The 14,143-nt window shown below is 38.1% G+C and overlaps 1 protein-coding gene across 1 annotated transcript in view; it reads left to right on the top strand.

Moving 5' to 3' along the window:
- The window catches only part of ERN1 (endoplasmic reticulum to nucleus signaling 1), a 36,887-nt gene that overhangs the window by 996 nt on the left and 21,748 nt on the right, over window positions 1–14,143 (top strand). The window contains exon 2 of the mRNA XM_082774978.1: window positions 9,917–10,028. Coding sequence (XP_082631104.1) covers window positions 9,917–10,028 — 112 coding nt within the window. The remainder of the gene's footprint in view (window positions 1–9,916; window positions 10,029–14,143) is intronic.

Raw genomic sequence — 14,143 nt, 5'->3', positions numbered from 1 at the left:
TGCGTTAAATTTATAAATGGTTGGTTGATATCCAAAAGAGGCTACAGTTCTACCTACATTCAAAGGTGAAAGACAGGGTGTACAAGTCACTGCACTATAAAACCTCTTAAGAAATAACCAGTTTGGTCATAAGGTATTGCGGGGAGTGACAAAAGCAGGAGCAATAGTGAAGCTGGTCCAAAGCAAATGGAGTTCTGAATAGATCATTTGTACTGAGATAAGCATTTTAATCAGTGTGCCTTAAATTCTGTGCTATCTGTCATGTATGAACTGAGATCGTATTCAAATATTCAATCTTGAAAGGTGTTCTTTGTAAATTCTCAGGACTGGGGGACAATGGAAAAGGCCAGCTGGCATTTGCTGTTTCTATTATACCTGAATGTGAATGTAGCAGAGGAAAGTTTTAGGCTGTGTGCTTTGATGGATTGCTTATTGTTACCCGAAAACACTGCTGTAATATATGGGGTTATCGTTCTGGTTAAGCAAAGCTGGAGGCTTTGTTTTTCATCTAGGATATAGGAGCTCCACTCCCCTTCTTTAAAAGGAAACACGTTTAGTAATGAAGCTATGTAACGTATTTAGTTTTGTTATTTGATTAGGAAACTGAAGGAAACAAAAAGCCTATCAACAAAAAGTACATTGAAGTCATTAGTAGAGAGTGCTCATGGTTCTAGATTACAATATTGGCAGTTCAGACTAGGAGCATATTTCTACCATTTATGATTATTTTGTATCTGAGGTGATTTTGAGTTCTAGGTAGGAATAAAACTGTAGTTCCTCAGAGAAGAGGAGGAACTTTTCATTTGCATTACTTTTTCTTTGTCATAGTCTGGACTATAAAATTCTACTGAGATCTCTTCATGGCCCTGATAGATTTTGGGTCCAGATTTTGCAAGAAAAACATTGATTTGCCATACACAAAGTTTTAAAAATAGTACTCAGTAAGAATACTAAGAAGTAGTTTGAAATAGTTTTACAAATCTGCTCTATGAATCGACAAATTAATACAAATTTCTGTATGATTTTTACTTGCAGAGTCACAAAAACCTAGGTTTGGGCCCCAGCAGAATTCAGCACTCCCATTCTCTGGCTTTCTCTCCTCTTGGTCTCCCTGCCCTCCCATCTTATCTCGCTCAGTCTGTTGTTTGATTCAGGGTTCTCCCTCTCTTGGCTTCTTTTCTCAGCTTTTGCCCTAGTCTTCTTGTGCTGCCAGCTGTTGTCCTCACCTGGACTTCCAAACTGAAATCTGTTCTGCCCTTCAGTCCCTTTTCATAGCTAGTTTTCAGTTCTTTGAACTTAGTTAAATCAACCCATTTAACTGGAAAGGCTTATTAAAAACTAGTAACATCACTTGAGTAGTAAATACCCATGAAAAAGACTGGCATACAATTCTTGTTATTGTGGTAACATGAAAAATATGGGATTATCTAAAGATCTGTGCAGAATGTGTTTAATATAAGTTTCTTTTACGAGTATGGATGATGGTTTGCTGCTGTTTATTTTTGCTAAATGTAATCTTTCTTACTTTATATCGTGACTTTAAGACTGTTTTCCTATAACTTACATATTCACTAAAGGGATTTCTTTCCCATCTTTTCCTTATAAGACAAAATCCCGTTCTGTATTATTAAAGTAAAACAATGTATGGCTCTTGTAATAGCTCTAGCAATATATGGGAACACATTATAAAAGGATGACATCTCAGATACAGCAATGAGAAATGCAGTAGAGCCATCAGTAAATAAGGTGCCACTATAAACATTATACAGTACTGATTTACAACTCTCTGATTTTTGTGAGCCATGGGATAATTACAACAGAAAAGTTTGCTGTTTCCTTATGGTAGTGTTGCAGCTAGACGTCCCAAATTTTGCCTGTTGCTCTCCTAACATGGAATCGGTGCAATTGAAAAATAGGAAGTTCTCTGGGATGAAACTGACATTTAGACCGTCAGGCTGCTCCCTCCTGCAGCCAGTGGGACCGGTGTCAGTGCTGGGTTGCACGGCACATACGGGCAGCACCGTGGGCTGCTCCTGACATGGGAAAAACCCAGCCTTACTCAGCTGTCATTTCTTGTAATGCACTCTTTAGCTCAGCATAAGGTGTTTAGCCAGTTAACTGAAAGGCATGAAGACCTATGCGAAACAGCAGAAGACTTTAACATGGACATCTTGAAGAGCTGTGTTAATTAATATTCATGTGTTTTATTTGAGTTGCCAATCTCCTTGGTTGCCCCATAAAATCATTAGTATATTAGGGTTTGTTTTTTTGAGGAATACAGACTCACCTTGCACACCTAAAATTATCATAGACAGCTCTGTTCTGGAGTGACAGAAATTCATGTTTTTATAACTCACTTCTACCCTCTTTGCTTGCTGGCGGTCTTGTGAAAATGGAGCTAAGTTTTGCTTTTACAGAGAGATCTCGATCTGAATCCTTGGCTGGGAGCTCACAGTGTAGAGCACCACGCAGGGCTTGATCATGTCAGAGGACAGTTGGAGACGTAATACAAATGAGCCTGGTAAGGAGGACCTGGGCTGGTGAGAAATTGCTAAGAAACACATCTTGGAATCTAGTTTAAGATGAAAAGATCCGTAGATTTGATTTCCCTTTCTAAAGAAGACAGTTTATTTTTTGGCAGCTTTCTTTCTTATACTGACTTCATTACTACTTATAATGAAAAACCTTCCCCAGCAGCTTACTGAATTGTGCAGTTTCTTCATGGCATGGTTTTGTTATCCCTGGTGGGTCCTAGTTTTGTTATCCCTGGTGGGTCCTAGCCTGTAGCTTGGTGATGTTATTAGAGGATAGCTGTCAGAACCGGGCTGCTGGTTCTTAGGCAGGCTGGGGTGAACATGCCAATTGCTTGCAGGGTGCGCCAAGCTTTGGAAAGATTTTGCTTTGCCTCCCTACGGGTTTACCAGCTGTGGTTCCAGTAGCATAAATTCTGCTCTTGGCCTTTCCTTACGGAGAAGAAAGTGTCTGGTGCTATTAGTGCTAGAGGTTTCTTAATAGTTCCTTAGTGAAATGCAAATGCATAGCCTGATACATGTTAAAGCAATTATGGATTGAGGAATGTTTTTTTTTTTTTTTTTTTTTTTTTCTTGAGAGAAAATATATCTTGTTAGCTCTTTTGTTGGGTAATCCAGGCATTTCTAAAGAAGCTAGGAGAATTTAAATTATAGGTAGCAAGTCATCCATCCTTAATTTTCTGTCAGACCTTACAAATTAAGTTTGGTGCAAATGTGTTCTTGTTTAAGACTCAGAAAAGAAAAAATTATTACCTGGTAGCACACGGCACTGGGCTTTGTTCACTAGTGAGCACTAAGGTGTTTCTGTGAACCTGGTGGCAGTTCTCAGAGGTAGTAATGGACCGTCATATACCCACTATCAATATGAAGTGTTTTCCTCTTTATTTGTACTTGAAGAATGTCTTGTGGTATCACCCCCAGAGTGCAACATATTTCTAGGTTACAGAATGATAACCTCAAGGAACTAAATGGCCTGGTTTTCTTTCTGTCTGCTGTTTCCACAGGCTTCAGTGGGATTTGTGCATATGTAGTGACCTGCATTTCAAAAGAACTGTTTTTAAGAAGATAAATTAATGGAAGAAATTATTCCCATGGGGATCTGTTTTCTTCCCGCACAATAAAACAAAATAGGGCACTGCTGTGCTAACCTTAAACCATCTGAATGTTGCGGTGAAGGAAGATACAATCTTTGACACTGAACTGTGCCACAGACAGACACAAACACACCCCAACTCGTTCTGCAGCTTTCGCTGCCCTCCCCTTGGCTCTGTGGATCATTCAAAATTGTTTTGAGTCATTGTGTTAGTTAGATTTCAAAAACATGATTTTTTCTGAAGATGTGGTCGGTTTGGAGCGAGAGGAAGATGCTAATGTTAGCTGGAACTTATAAATGCTTTTCTGTTCATTCCCAAAATTTAGGCTGTTGCAGATTTTTAGCAGTCAGTGCTTTAGAACATCTGTCAAAGTTTAATTCAATGAGACCTTGAGAGGTATTAAAAATGTGGTTTGAATTTATTAAAAAAATCATTCTAAAACAGTGCCAAAATAACCTCAAAATACTGTAAATCCTTCACTTAACATCACTCTTGGGGTGGAAAATTTTTATGACTACAGATTGTCAAAGCAGCAGAAGCTCTCGCGGAATTCCAAGGAGGGCTGTTGTTACGACAGACGCTACTACAGTTTCAGATAAAATAAAAGAAGAGCCAAAACAGGTTTTCCTTCCATCTCATTTTCTCTGTTCACTAAATTCAGTTCTTTCTGCTCAGTTGACTCATGTCCTGCCAGATTCCTCCTGTGTTAAATTATATTTCTTCAGAATAAAACTGCAATGGAAAATAATCTCAAGAATTTGCATTGCATCACAGAAGTTTAGACCCCTTCTCTGCAGGGAGGACAATGTCCACGCACACCAGTATTTAGACAGTGTCTGTCTCAGGACTGAGATTTTTTTTCCCCCAGTGGAGAACGCTCTTAAATCCTGCAGGCAAAAATGAAAACAGGCTTGGCTTTGTACATACAGATTTTTATAATTATCATAGCTTTTCATAATGGTGCTAATTCCAGACTTTAATCAATTAATCAATCAATTAATTAAAAATAAAGTCCATTCACAGCACTCTGATAAAACTCACTAATAAAATCAAGAGATTTTTTTTTTTATTATTCCCAAATCTGAATGAAATACAGATATTTATCTGTTCTTTTTTATGCCTATTGTTTTATGTCATTTGAGTGAATAAACCTTTGTTTCCATACTATTACACAAACTCCCTAGCCGTTTCCCCAGGTGACTACTGTAGATATTTGTCAAAATAATCATCAATATAGTGTTGCAAAGTCTATCGACTCATCTTTTTTTTTTATATTTAGGTTGTAAAATTCAGTAGTATAGTGTGTTACCTGGCCGATTAATCTCAACTGTGTGATATATGCTTTGAAAACTGGGACTGAATGGAGGATTTTGAATATACGGTATTTTGTGGATTTAATGTGTATGAAATGGAACGTGAGAGTTAAAGGAAGAACTAACAACATGAAGACGCTTGCCCTGTCTTCAGTCTTTTATCCAAAGCAGTTATCTTTGACACACGGGCTTGCAATGACCACATCAATGAGACTTTGATCGCTAAATATAAGAAAGGCCTTCAAAAGCAGTAAAACCTTAGCACAGACTTGTGGGTTAAATGAAGGAAAGCATCAGAAGAAAGTGGCATTAAGACAAAGGCGGTTGGAGTGCAGAGAAGTAGCAGCAGGAGCAGCGATGCTGTGCAGGTGGTGGTGCAGCAAGGTGCACTGCGTGGCAGCCCCTCCGTCAGCGGAATGTGTGCTCTCGTGGGGACTGTGCTCCCACGGAAAGTCCTGGGGCAGTGAACCCCTGAAAAGAAGGTGGTTTCTCTGTCACGCTGGACCTATTGGTGACTCTCAGAATACTGTTCCCTTCTCTGCCCTGGGTGCTTGTGACTGCCATCGGCACTCACCATCCCAGGCAGGGAGAGCAGCGCTCTGTTGGCCAGAAAGCGATGGCAGGCACAAGCTATTGTAATTTCATTATCTTAGTCGTACCTGAGAACTTTCTAGGGCATTCTGTCTGGGAGCAACATTCAGGTGTTCATCTTGTTTTCTGCGGAAACTTGTGAGGATCGGTTCTTCAGCTTTCATCTTCTTTCTGTGTCATTTGGTCTGTCAGTGATCTGGAGGGCACAAGTTTGCGTTCTGCTGCGTCTGCAAAATGCGGGGGAACTCCTTGCATGTTGAGACCTTCCCACCCAATTCCAAGTACTAGCAGGCTTTTAAAATATCAGTAATCTGGAAGACAGTATTGTTTAGTGATGTATGATGAGAGTGTCAGAGCTCACATTCAGTTCCATCCTTTGTGTAGCCTCAGTGCCACAAAAAATAGCTATTCAGATGCTCAAATATTAAATCTACAGAGCTACAGCATGTCATGTTACATATGCTACATATATGAATGAATGATTTTTGATATCTAACTGTAATCCTGTAATCATTATGATCTTTATTCTACAGGAGCTTTTTTTTGCCTTTTTTTTTTTTTTTTGTGAAGATAATATAGGCTTTATTCAATTCTCAGAAGAAGACAGGAAGTGAAAATGCTTTGTGGAGAATATACCGATTCTGTAAGATAAGAAAAACTTGTGTAGAGTAAAACATAGCCTAGAAAAACACTCTTAGTCTGTGTATAACCCTGTGGAAGCGGTGGATTTGCTTTATGTTATGTTTTATTTACAACTCAACTGTAACACTAGTCATTCCATTCCAAGTGTCAAATTCCCACCTGCAGTTTTAAGCACCTTCGGTGATGTTCATTTCTGGACTTCAACAGTTGTCTGTTCTTGCACAACTCACTGTGTTTCCCTCTAGGTGCAGTTTCACTCTGTGTGTTAACTAAAATAATCACTTTGGGTAAGGGATGTTTTAGTGAAGTGCTTTTGTATCTTTTTGATAGAAGAGCAAACGGACAGTATTGTCCTCATCATTTAAACTCAGTGTGTCTGCTAACAGAACAGGTTTAGGGTAGAGTGGTCTTCACAAAGGAACAGGTATTTCTTATGTTCCCTGTGGCATATACCATACAGGATGGATGCAGTAGAGCATGTTGCACTTCGCAGAAAAATTGTCTCAAAATGTTTTCTGCTGTCTTCTATGAATCTGGTGGAAGAATGAAAATCTCTGTAACAGGGCTTTTTGCAAGTACCTCTGCAGTGAAAATACGCTTCTGTTTGGAATGAGAAAGCTGAAACGTGTTCGTCAAATGTCTGAGTAAAAATTATTTATGAGATTTTTTTCACAATTCTGTAGCTCACCGTGACGTCCTCTTTGAACTCACGCAGATAGGTAGTAAGCACTTCAAACAGCTACCTTCTGGCTGACGCTGGGCAACATCTGGCAGTTGCGGATGGTGGTTAATTAAATGCAGTTAACCTGATGGGTACAATTTGTTTGTGCAATTAGTTGTTAATTTAGAGCTGGAATATTCATTTAGTGTCTTTGGTTCCTGTTTTTGGTTTTGTTTTGTTTCTATTTTGTAAGCCCAGAGTCCTTCAAACAGCTTTATACAACTGCTGTCGAGTTATTTCATTTACTACAAAGTATCTCAGTCAATTGAAGTAATTAAATCTGTTACATCTTATCTAAAACAAAAGCCTGGAAATATCCGTGTGTGTGTGCATTAAGCATTAAATACGCTAGTGTAAAAGTAATCTAGTTTTTCAATATTTTTGTGGATAGGATGAAGAAATTCCTTATCTATCATGAATCGCTTAGCTAGCATCATTTATTTGTTTTGGTAAAATGTGTTGAGATCTTCAGGTGAAAATTAATATATGAGAGCAAAGTTTTACTGCACAAAGGTTGATTTCAAATGGGTTTTGACCGCAGTCCATTGCTTCTTGTTTTCATCACAACACTGTTATAAGTAAATTTTGAAATTTTTGTTCTTCATTCATTGCTTGAAATCAGAATGATTAAGAGTGGCAGCACAAACGTTTTTAGGATAGTATGTAGCTATGCATATCAGGATGTTTTTGAGCGTGAGGTTAGCTCTGGTTTGTGTAATGTCACCCATAGGGTGTTACCCCACCATTACCTGGGTGGAGGAAAGGAGAGTTTGATTTCATGGGTAAGAAAAATAAATAGGTAATTCCCTGTTCTGTTAATCCCAATTGTTCATTGGATATTAAAGTAAACCAGAAGGCTAGGGTGATTATGGTGGAACTGAGCGTCCTTAATTTACGAATGACAGGCTCTGAGAGCCAGAGAAAGAAATGAGAATTAAGTTGCATTGCAGCAGTAATGCTGAAAGAAGAATTTTGAAAGACTGAAAATAAAATCATAAGCAGTATAGATTATTGGAGAGTAGAAGTAGCGCCATGGGGAAAATGGTCTAAGATAGGGAGGATTTCCTAATAGTTGTTCTGCTGATGGTACTCTGTTGAATTGAGATGTCTTTTAACATCTTAAGCTTCTCTTTGCTGCTATGTACAAATCAGGTCATTAGGCTGAAAAGATACCTCCAAGTTCAGTCCTCACTAGTAACATCTTGAGCTGTATGCTTTATAGGTCAGCAGGAGAGGAATTGCTATCTCGTGTCCCTGTTTGAACAAATATTGCAAAGTTTGATTCTGCATGCAGCTGTAAATATTTTAGTTAAATGAAGACATCTTCCATATAAATGTTAGCCTGCATAATTTAACTGTGTCAAATAATCAAAATTATATAGTAAGGTGCATTTCCTTTTTTTTTCTAGACCTCCAACATTTAGTTCTGATCTATGGTTTCTATATTGTTGTTTTGTACTTAATTTTTTTCTGCACTGTGTTTTTATAATTGTCTGCTCCAGCTGTTTTCCTTATGGCTGGGAAGAAGTGTGTATAATATTTGTAGTTGCTACCTGCAAGTTGTTACTTTATTATATTATTCCTTTAGTGTCATTTTCTACGTGAAAGAGTCTAGTGCTTTAGTTTAGTTGTACCGAGCACGTATAGTTTTCTAAAGAAATGGTTACACCTGTACCTGTGCATAATTTGACAATTTTCTATTTTGCTTTGCAATAATTCTAGCATGACTGGTAATTATTTTTAAAAATGTAAGTCATTTAAGACAGTACTGATTATGTCAAATGCACACTTTCATTTCACCGACTGTGGTAGGTTAAGAATTATATTTAACAGTGAAACTTTCTAAACATGGCAGGTGGCACGCAGATGAGCACTGCAGATGCAGTGAACAAATGGCAAGTTATTTGAGCAATAATTTGAGACTTGGTAAATGGAAATGGGTTAATCTTAGGGTGTATGAGATAATCTTTAGTCACGAAGAGAAAAATAAACATTAAATTAACATGTTTTTTTCTGCTTTGCACACGGAAACACCTTGGACTTAGCCTTATCCATCCAGCAATAGCTACATAGTTTTGAGTCAAAGTTTGTTTGATGCCCTTTTAATAAAATTACATGCGATAGCCAGGCTCAAGAGCTGCTTGTGTTGTAGAAAGAAGAGCAGGCACCAAACAGTACTGTACCTGGATGTGTAAACATGGAGTGACGTGTTCCCAGTGGCAGAATGGTTAAGATGTCAAACTGAGGTCTGAATCCTGCAGTGGACTGCTTTCCAGGAGCTGTGGATGTGTTAATATACATGGACTTGCACCATTGGGGTAGGACTACCTACCCCAGAAATGCAGTAGTTGGAGACGTAGGGTACAGTAACACAATTAAGAGCCCTAACAGTTTGAATCTTCTCAAGCCTTTGAGCTGCTTCTATCCTACTTGTTTAGTCCTTGCTCAGACACAGCCCACATGCTTGCAGCTCCAGCTTGTCACGGCAATAGTCAGCCCCATGAATATCGATCACCTCTCACTGTTGTTTATCCACCTTTTACCCAGCCAATGTCTTTTTGTCTTTTGGAGACTAAACCTTGGAAAAAGTATGCTCTGTTAACTTGGAAGTAGCACGGTTTTGACATCACCATTTACATTCTCTGAGCTGCTTTGAAGTTCCTTGCCCCAGCTATCTTCTTGCATGGTCTTTGTGTCGGCTTTTTTCCTAAGTTAGCCCTGTCTCAGACTTCTCCAAAGTCTAGTCACAAGGAGACTTTGATATAAAATTGAAGGAGGTTGAGTCACAGATAGGTTATCCACATTAAGTTCCCGTAGAGATAAACTTTAGCATAGTTAGCAACTCCAGAAAAAAAAAAAAAAAAAAGTTAAAAAAAAAAAGAAGTCACTGAATTCAGAGGGACAAGATTGTCTGGTCTACGTGATTAAAAAGAAGGCTGGTATTCTAGACAATTTACTGTTTGGCAGTTAAAAGTAAGTCTGTAGTAAATAATGACATTCAGTGTATGGATTTTTCTTTTCCAGAACACCAGCTCAGTAACTGTGCCAGAAACACTGCTGTTTGTTTCAACTCTTGATGGAAGTTTGCATGCCGTCAGCAAGCGGACAGGAGCAATCAAATGGACTTTAAAAGAAGGTGAGCAGATGTCCTGATGCTCTAACAATAATTGGTTATTCAGACTGTTGTAGAGCCTGGTAAATATTTTTCTTCTTAATTTTGCTCTTGTTCTAGACTCTGAGTTAAGCTAGTGTTTCTGGCATCATGTTCATCTTAATTTTTTCACTTGCAGATCTTTTTCCAGATTTTTTTTTCCCCAAATGTTTTAGCTGCAGTGGAATAATTATCTAAATAGGTATCATGTTATATGGGAATGAGTGCAATGTAAGAATGCTTAGAACAGAATTGATGTCAAATGGGAGTGTCAGCTTGTGGAACTGTTGGCAAAGGGTTTGTGAAAGCATGATTTTATCTCTGGTATATCCTACATTCACTGGTGCCACGGATATTGTGCAAACCTCAGGTCTTTTTGTCTATAGTAGACATCTAGGAACAAGACAGGTTTCTAAATAAAAGAACTGCAGTTGTGTACAGAAGTTTAACATTGCTGAGCGACTGGAGGTGATTTTGTAATTTCAATTACCTATCAGAGATAGCTCTTTCTATCTTCATGACAAATTCAATATTTAATGCAGGGTTTTTTAGTGGGAATTTGCTTGCATATAGTGGAAGTGATAGCAGCACTTTCTCATCATGTCTGGAACTAAATGAGAGAGCAGGTCAAATGGAAAGGAGTCATAATGATTGCATCATTCTGTCCTCTATTTTAAAAGACTAATGCCAGTTTAGTAGGTGAGCTGAAGTGGTGGGAAATGAATTGTGTGTATCTGATGTCTGCATTAGTAATCAGTCACTCTTATTTCTTTGAACATTCCTATTTGAATGCAACTCTGCCAGACAAAAAGTTAATTTCATTAAGGAGTGCTTTTGTAGCTCCTCTTGAGTCAAAAAGAGGTGAGCAAGTACTTTCTCAAAGGATCTTGGTTACTGGGTGTGATTACATTTTCCCCCCTCTGTGACTCTACTTTAAATTTAGACCTCTACTTTGCCTGAGCAGGCTTGAATAAAGAAAAGGTTATCAGCCTCCTCCTTTATTGTTGTTATAAAGGCTATTGCAGCTTTGAGAGGAGCTTTCACTCTTTTTAGCTTGTCCTTAAACTGACATGAATATACACTACTTTGTCCTATCCTTGAAGGATGTCATAACTAGAATTTTTTTCTGCAGGCAGACTTAGTAAGGGCAAAAGTTTAAGGAAGAAATGAAGGGACTTTGGTAAAGAGAAGGAACTTGGTCAAAGTGTGTTGCTCAAGGAACTTCCCTTGTTTTAAAAAAAAATGTTGCAAAACTACTGTTTGTACAGTAGAACTGCCAGACTGGATAATCTAGTTTTATAGGACCTTTTTTTTTTTTTTTTTACCCCTCTGTCACTGTGTTGTGTTCTGTGTGTTACCAACATAAGGTTTGTTCAGCTGCTTTTTGCAAAGCACTTATTGTCCATTAGTTTATTTCTATGTAATAGAACAGCACACACGGTTCAAAGAAAAATAAAATAATAGTGATAGTTTTCATTATTACAAGATGCTTCATGAGTTAACTTAGTTAAATATATATGGAACAAGGGCCTGTACATGTAAATTGGAGAATGAATTTGTAATTGGAGGGTTTTAAAGTATTTTTGCAAAAGTCAATTTTTGGTGGTCACCCAGTGCGTGAGAACCCCAAACAAAGGAAAATTGTTGGAAATTAATAGCCCATGAAAGTCCATACCATGTTGCTGTGTTAAATCCCTTGGTGGATTTAGCAGCGCAGAATTCAGTATTAATATTACTGTATAAACAGCTTTTCTGTGTGCTCTGTCTGTCAACAACAGGTGTGTAGTGTTACATAGGATTACCCAATGGAAAGTTGCTTGCACTGTAGGCATTGTTCTTGCAGGTGCCATTTCAACCTGAGTATCAGACAATGAACCATGTGTTGTATGGTTCATGTGCTTGGAGAAGTTCTGGAGGTCACCTGAAGTGCTGTTAGAGGCCTTTGTCAGGAAGAAAGGTTTTATCACTGCACTTAAGCAGCCAGGTATTTAACAAAGGACAATTATTATGCATTTTATTTAGTTTGGGAGAAAAACCAAGGTGGTGTTCATTATCAGGCAGTACTTAAACAAACTCCTGAAGATCCTGCCATGTATGGTTTGTTTTAATTTAACACTGAAACTTATCTTAGGTATGCAGAGTAAATGAGCCACTGGTTATCACCACAATAACATGTTTGGTTTTCCTACCTTTGAGTAGTGCTGGCAAGAAAGGCAGTTTGATTACTTGTACTCCCCATAAAGCAGGCAAAAAATTGGTTCAGTTAATAATAGGACTCTCGTAGTTCAGAAATAAAACTGTGTTCCCTACACATGTAGGGAGATTGTATATGTAGGGAGATTCTGGACCTACTTGTTGAGAATGCTTTGTGCCTTTATTTCCTGTTGGCTTCTGTGTGTCCTACAATCTGACAGCTCTGAGGGCGTTTTGGTGGCCAGGTAACTAATGCTGGTAGATTTAGAGCCAGCAGAAATTGTTATGACATTCAGTTCTCTGTAGTAATAAAACAATCAATGACAAAAGTTGATTTAAAAGGTTCTGATTTCTAATACCTTACTTGTGACCTCTGGACTGCAGTGGACTAGTCACGATAAGGCAAAGATACAAAGACTGTATGTATTAACGATACCCAATAGGTAAATTTTAAAGGACTAGTCTGAGATCTGTAGGTCTTGCTCCGATAACAGTGGTTATTCCCAGCTGGGAAGAAATATCTGTGCATTGCTGTAAATTAATAACGATTGTCAAAATGACTGTAGAAGGGTTCTCTTTCCAACATATTCCAGAGTGTGGTTAGTTAGTATCTCTAACCTCAATTTCTGTAATTTCAACAGCAAGCAAAGATGACATGATTTTAAATTGGCCCGTTAGCCCAGATCTTATGGTAGGGCCTCAGATCAGGAAACCGTTTTTTCCAGCTCATTCCAGTGGGGCAGCAACTTACTCGCTTGCTCTTTCAGAATCCCCCACTTCTCCTTTCCAGTCATTGGGTTTGTATGGTCTTCTTAGGGACGCATTATAGCGACGAGAATGTACAGCTCTATCTTGTGCATTAAAAAAGACTTGTTCTTGACTTGGTTAAAGGGCAGATTTATCTTGTCACGTATTTGTGAAATATGGAAAAAAAGGCAAAGATACGTTTAGTATTGCAGTTACAGTTTCAAAAATTGTATATATGGCTTTTTTCCATGTGTATGCAAAATATGGGTTAGAATTATTTCAGAATAATCTGGAATGTATCACATACTTCTGCCCACCCACAAGCAAGTAATAAAGGCAAAAATAGTTTCTGGTCATGATGCAACCAAAACTGTCTAGGGGCATCTGCTTGCCCAGGTCAAAATGTTCAGTGAATTATAACTTAGCCTCAAAATTGCCTAAATTACTGGATAGACATTAGGCCAACAGGTTTCTAATAGCTGCTTTACTTGTGAGTATAGTGTTAGAGTTGTAGAATAAATCTTTATTATCTAGAATCAGTCCTATTATTTTTTTCATCCAAATTTATTTTACAGATCTTTTTATTAATGTGTAAAATTGGAAGCTTTTTAGTTCTTAAAAAATAATGACTTTGAAGTTCTGCAATGACAAGGATAGGTTTCAGCAGTCTTTCTAATAGTAGTTTTATTATCCTCATGCCATTGAACTCTCTGTGTGGGGGGTAGTAATTAGTTTTGCTAAATTTGCTGAAGAGTATCAATGGTGATAACTTTACAAATGCATGTGCTTGCTGACTCGTGTGCATTACCAGATCAGAAAGCTAAAGCTCATGTGTATTGAATTGTAGGATTTGAATATAAGGATTTGAGCTTAAGGAAGAGGCAGATGTATTTATATCACAGTTTTATCATGTTTTCTTTGTGATAAAGTTTTTGTTTAGATGCAGAATACATACTGCTTTGTTCAGTGGTTATTATCATTGTTGGTATTGGAACAGATCAAGCCAATTAGAATGACTTGCCTAATTACAGGGAACTGCAGTTCACGGAAACTTTGCAAGCAGGATGTGCTTCCAGTCTCAGCGTGTTAACACTTGAGCGCTGAGCTGTTGAATAGAAGATAAGGCCTCAGTCCTCCGACTTGTGCAAGAACCTTTTCCA

This window comes from Aythya marila, assembly GCF_965140915.1.
Source record: "Aythya marila genome assembly, chromosome: 18".
Lineage (NCBI taxonomy): Eukaryota > Metazoa > Chordata > Aves > Anseriformes > Anatidae > Aythya > Aythya marila.
The sequence above is the reverse complement of the archived record's forward strand: the minus strand, read 5'-3'. Positions and strand labels throughout refer to the sequence as shown.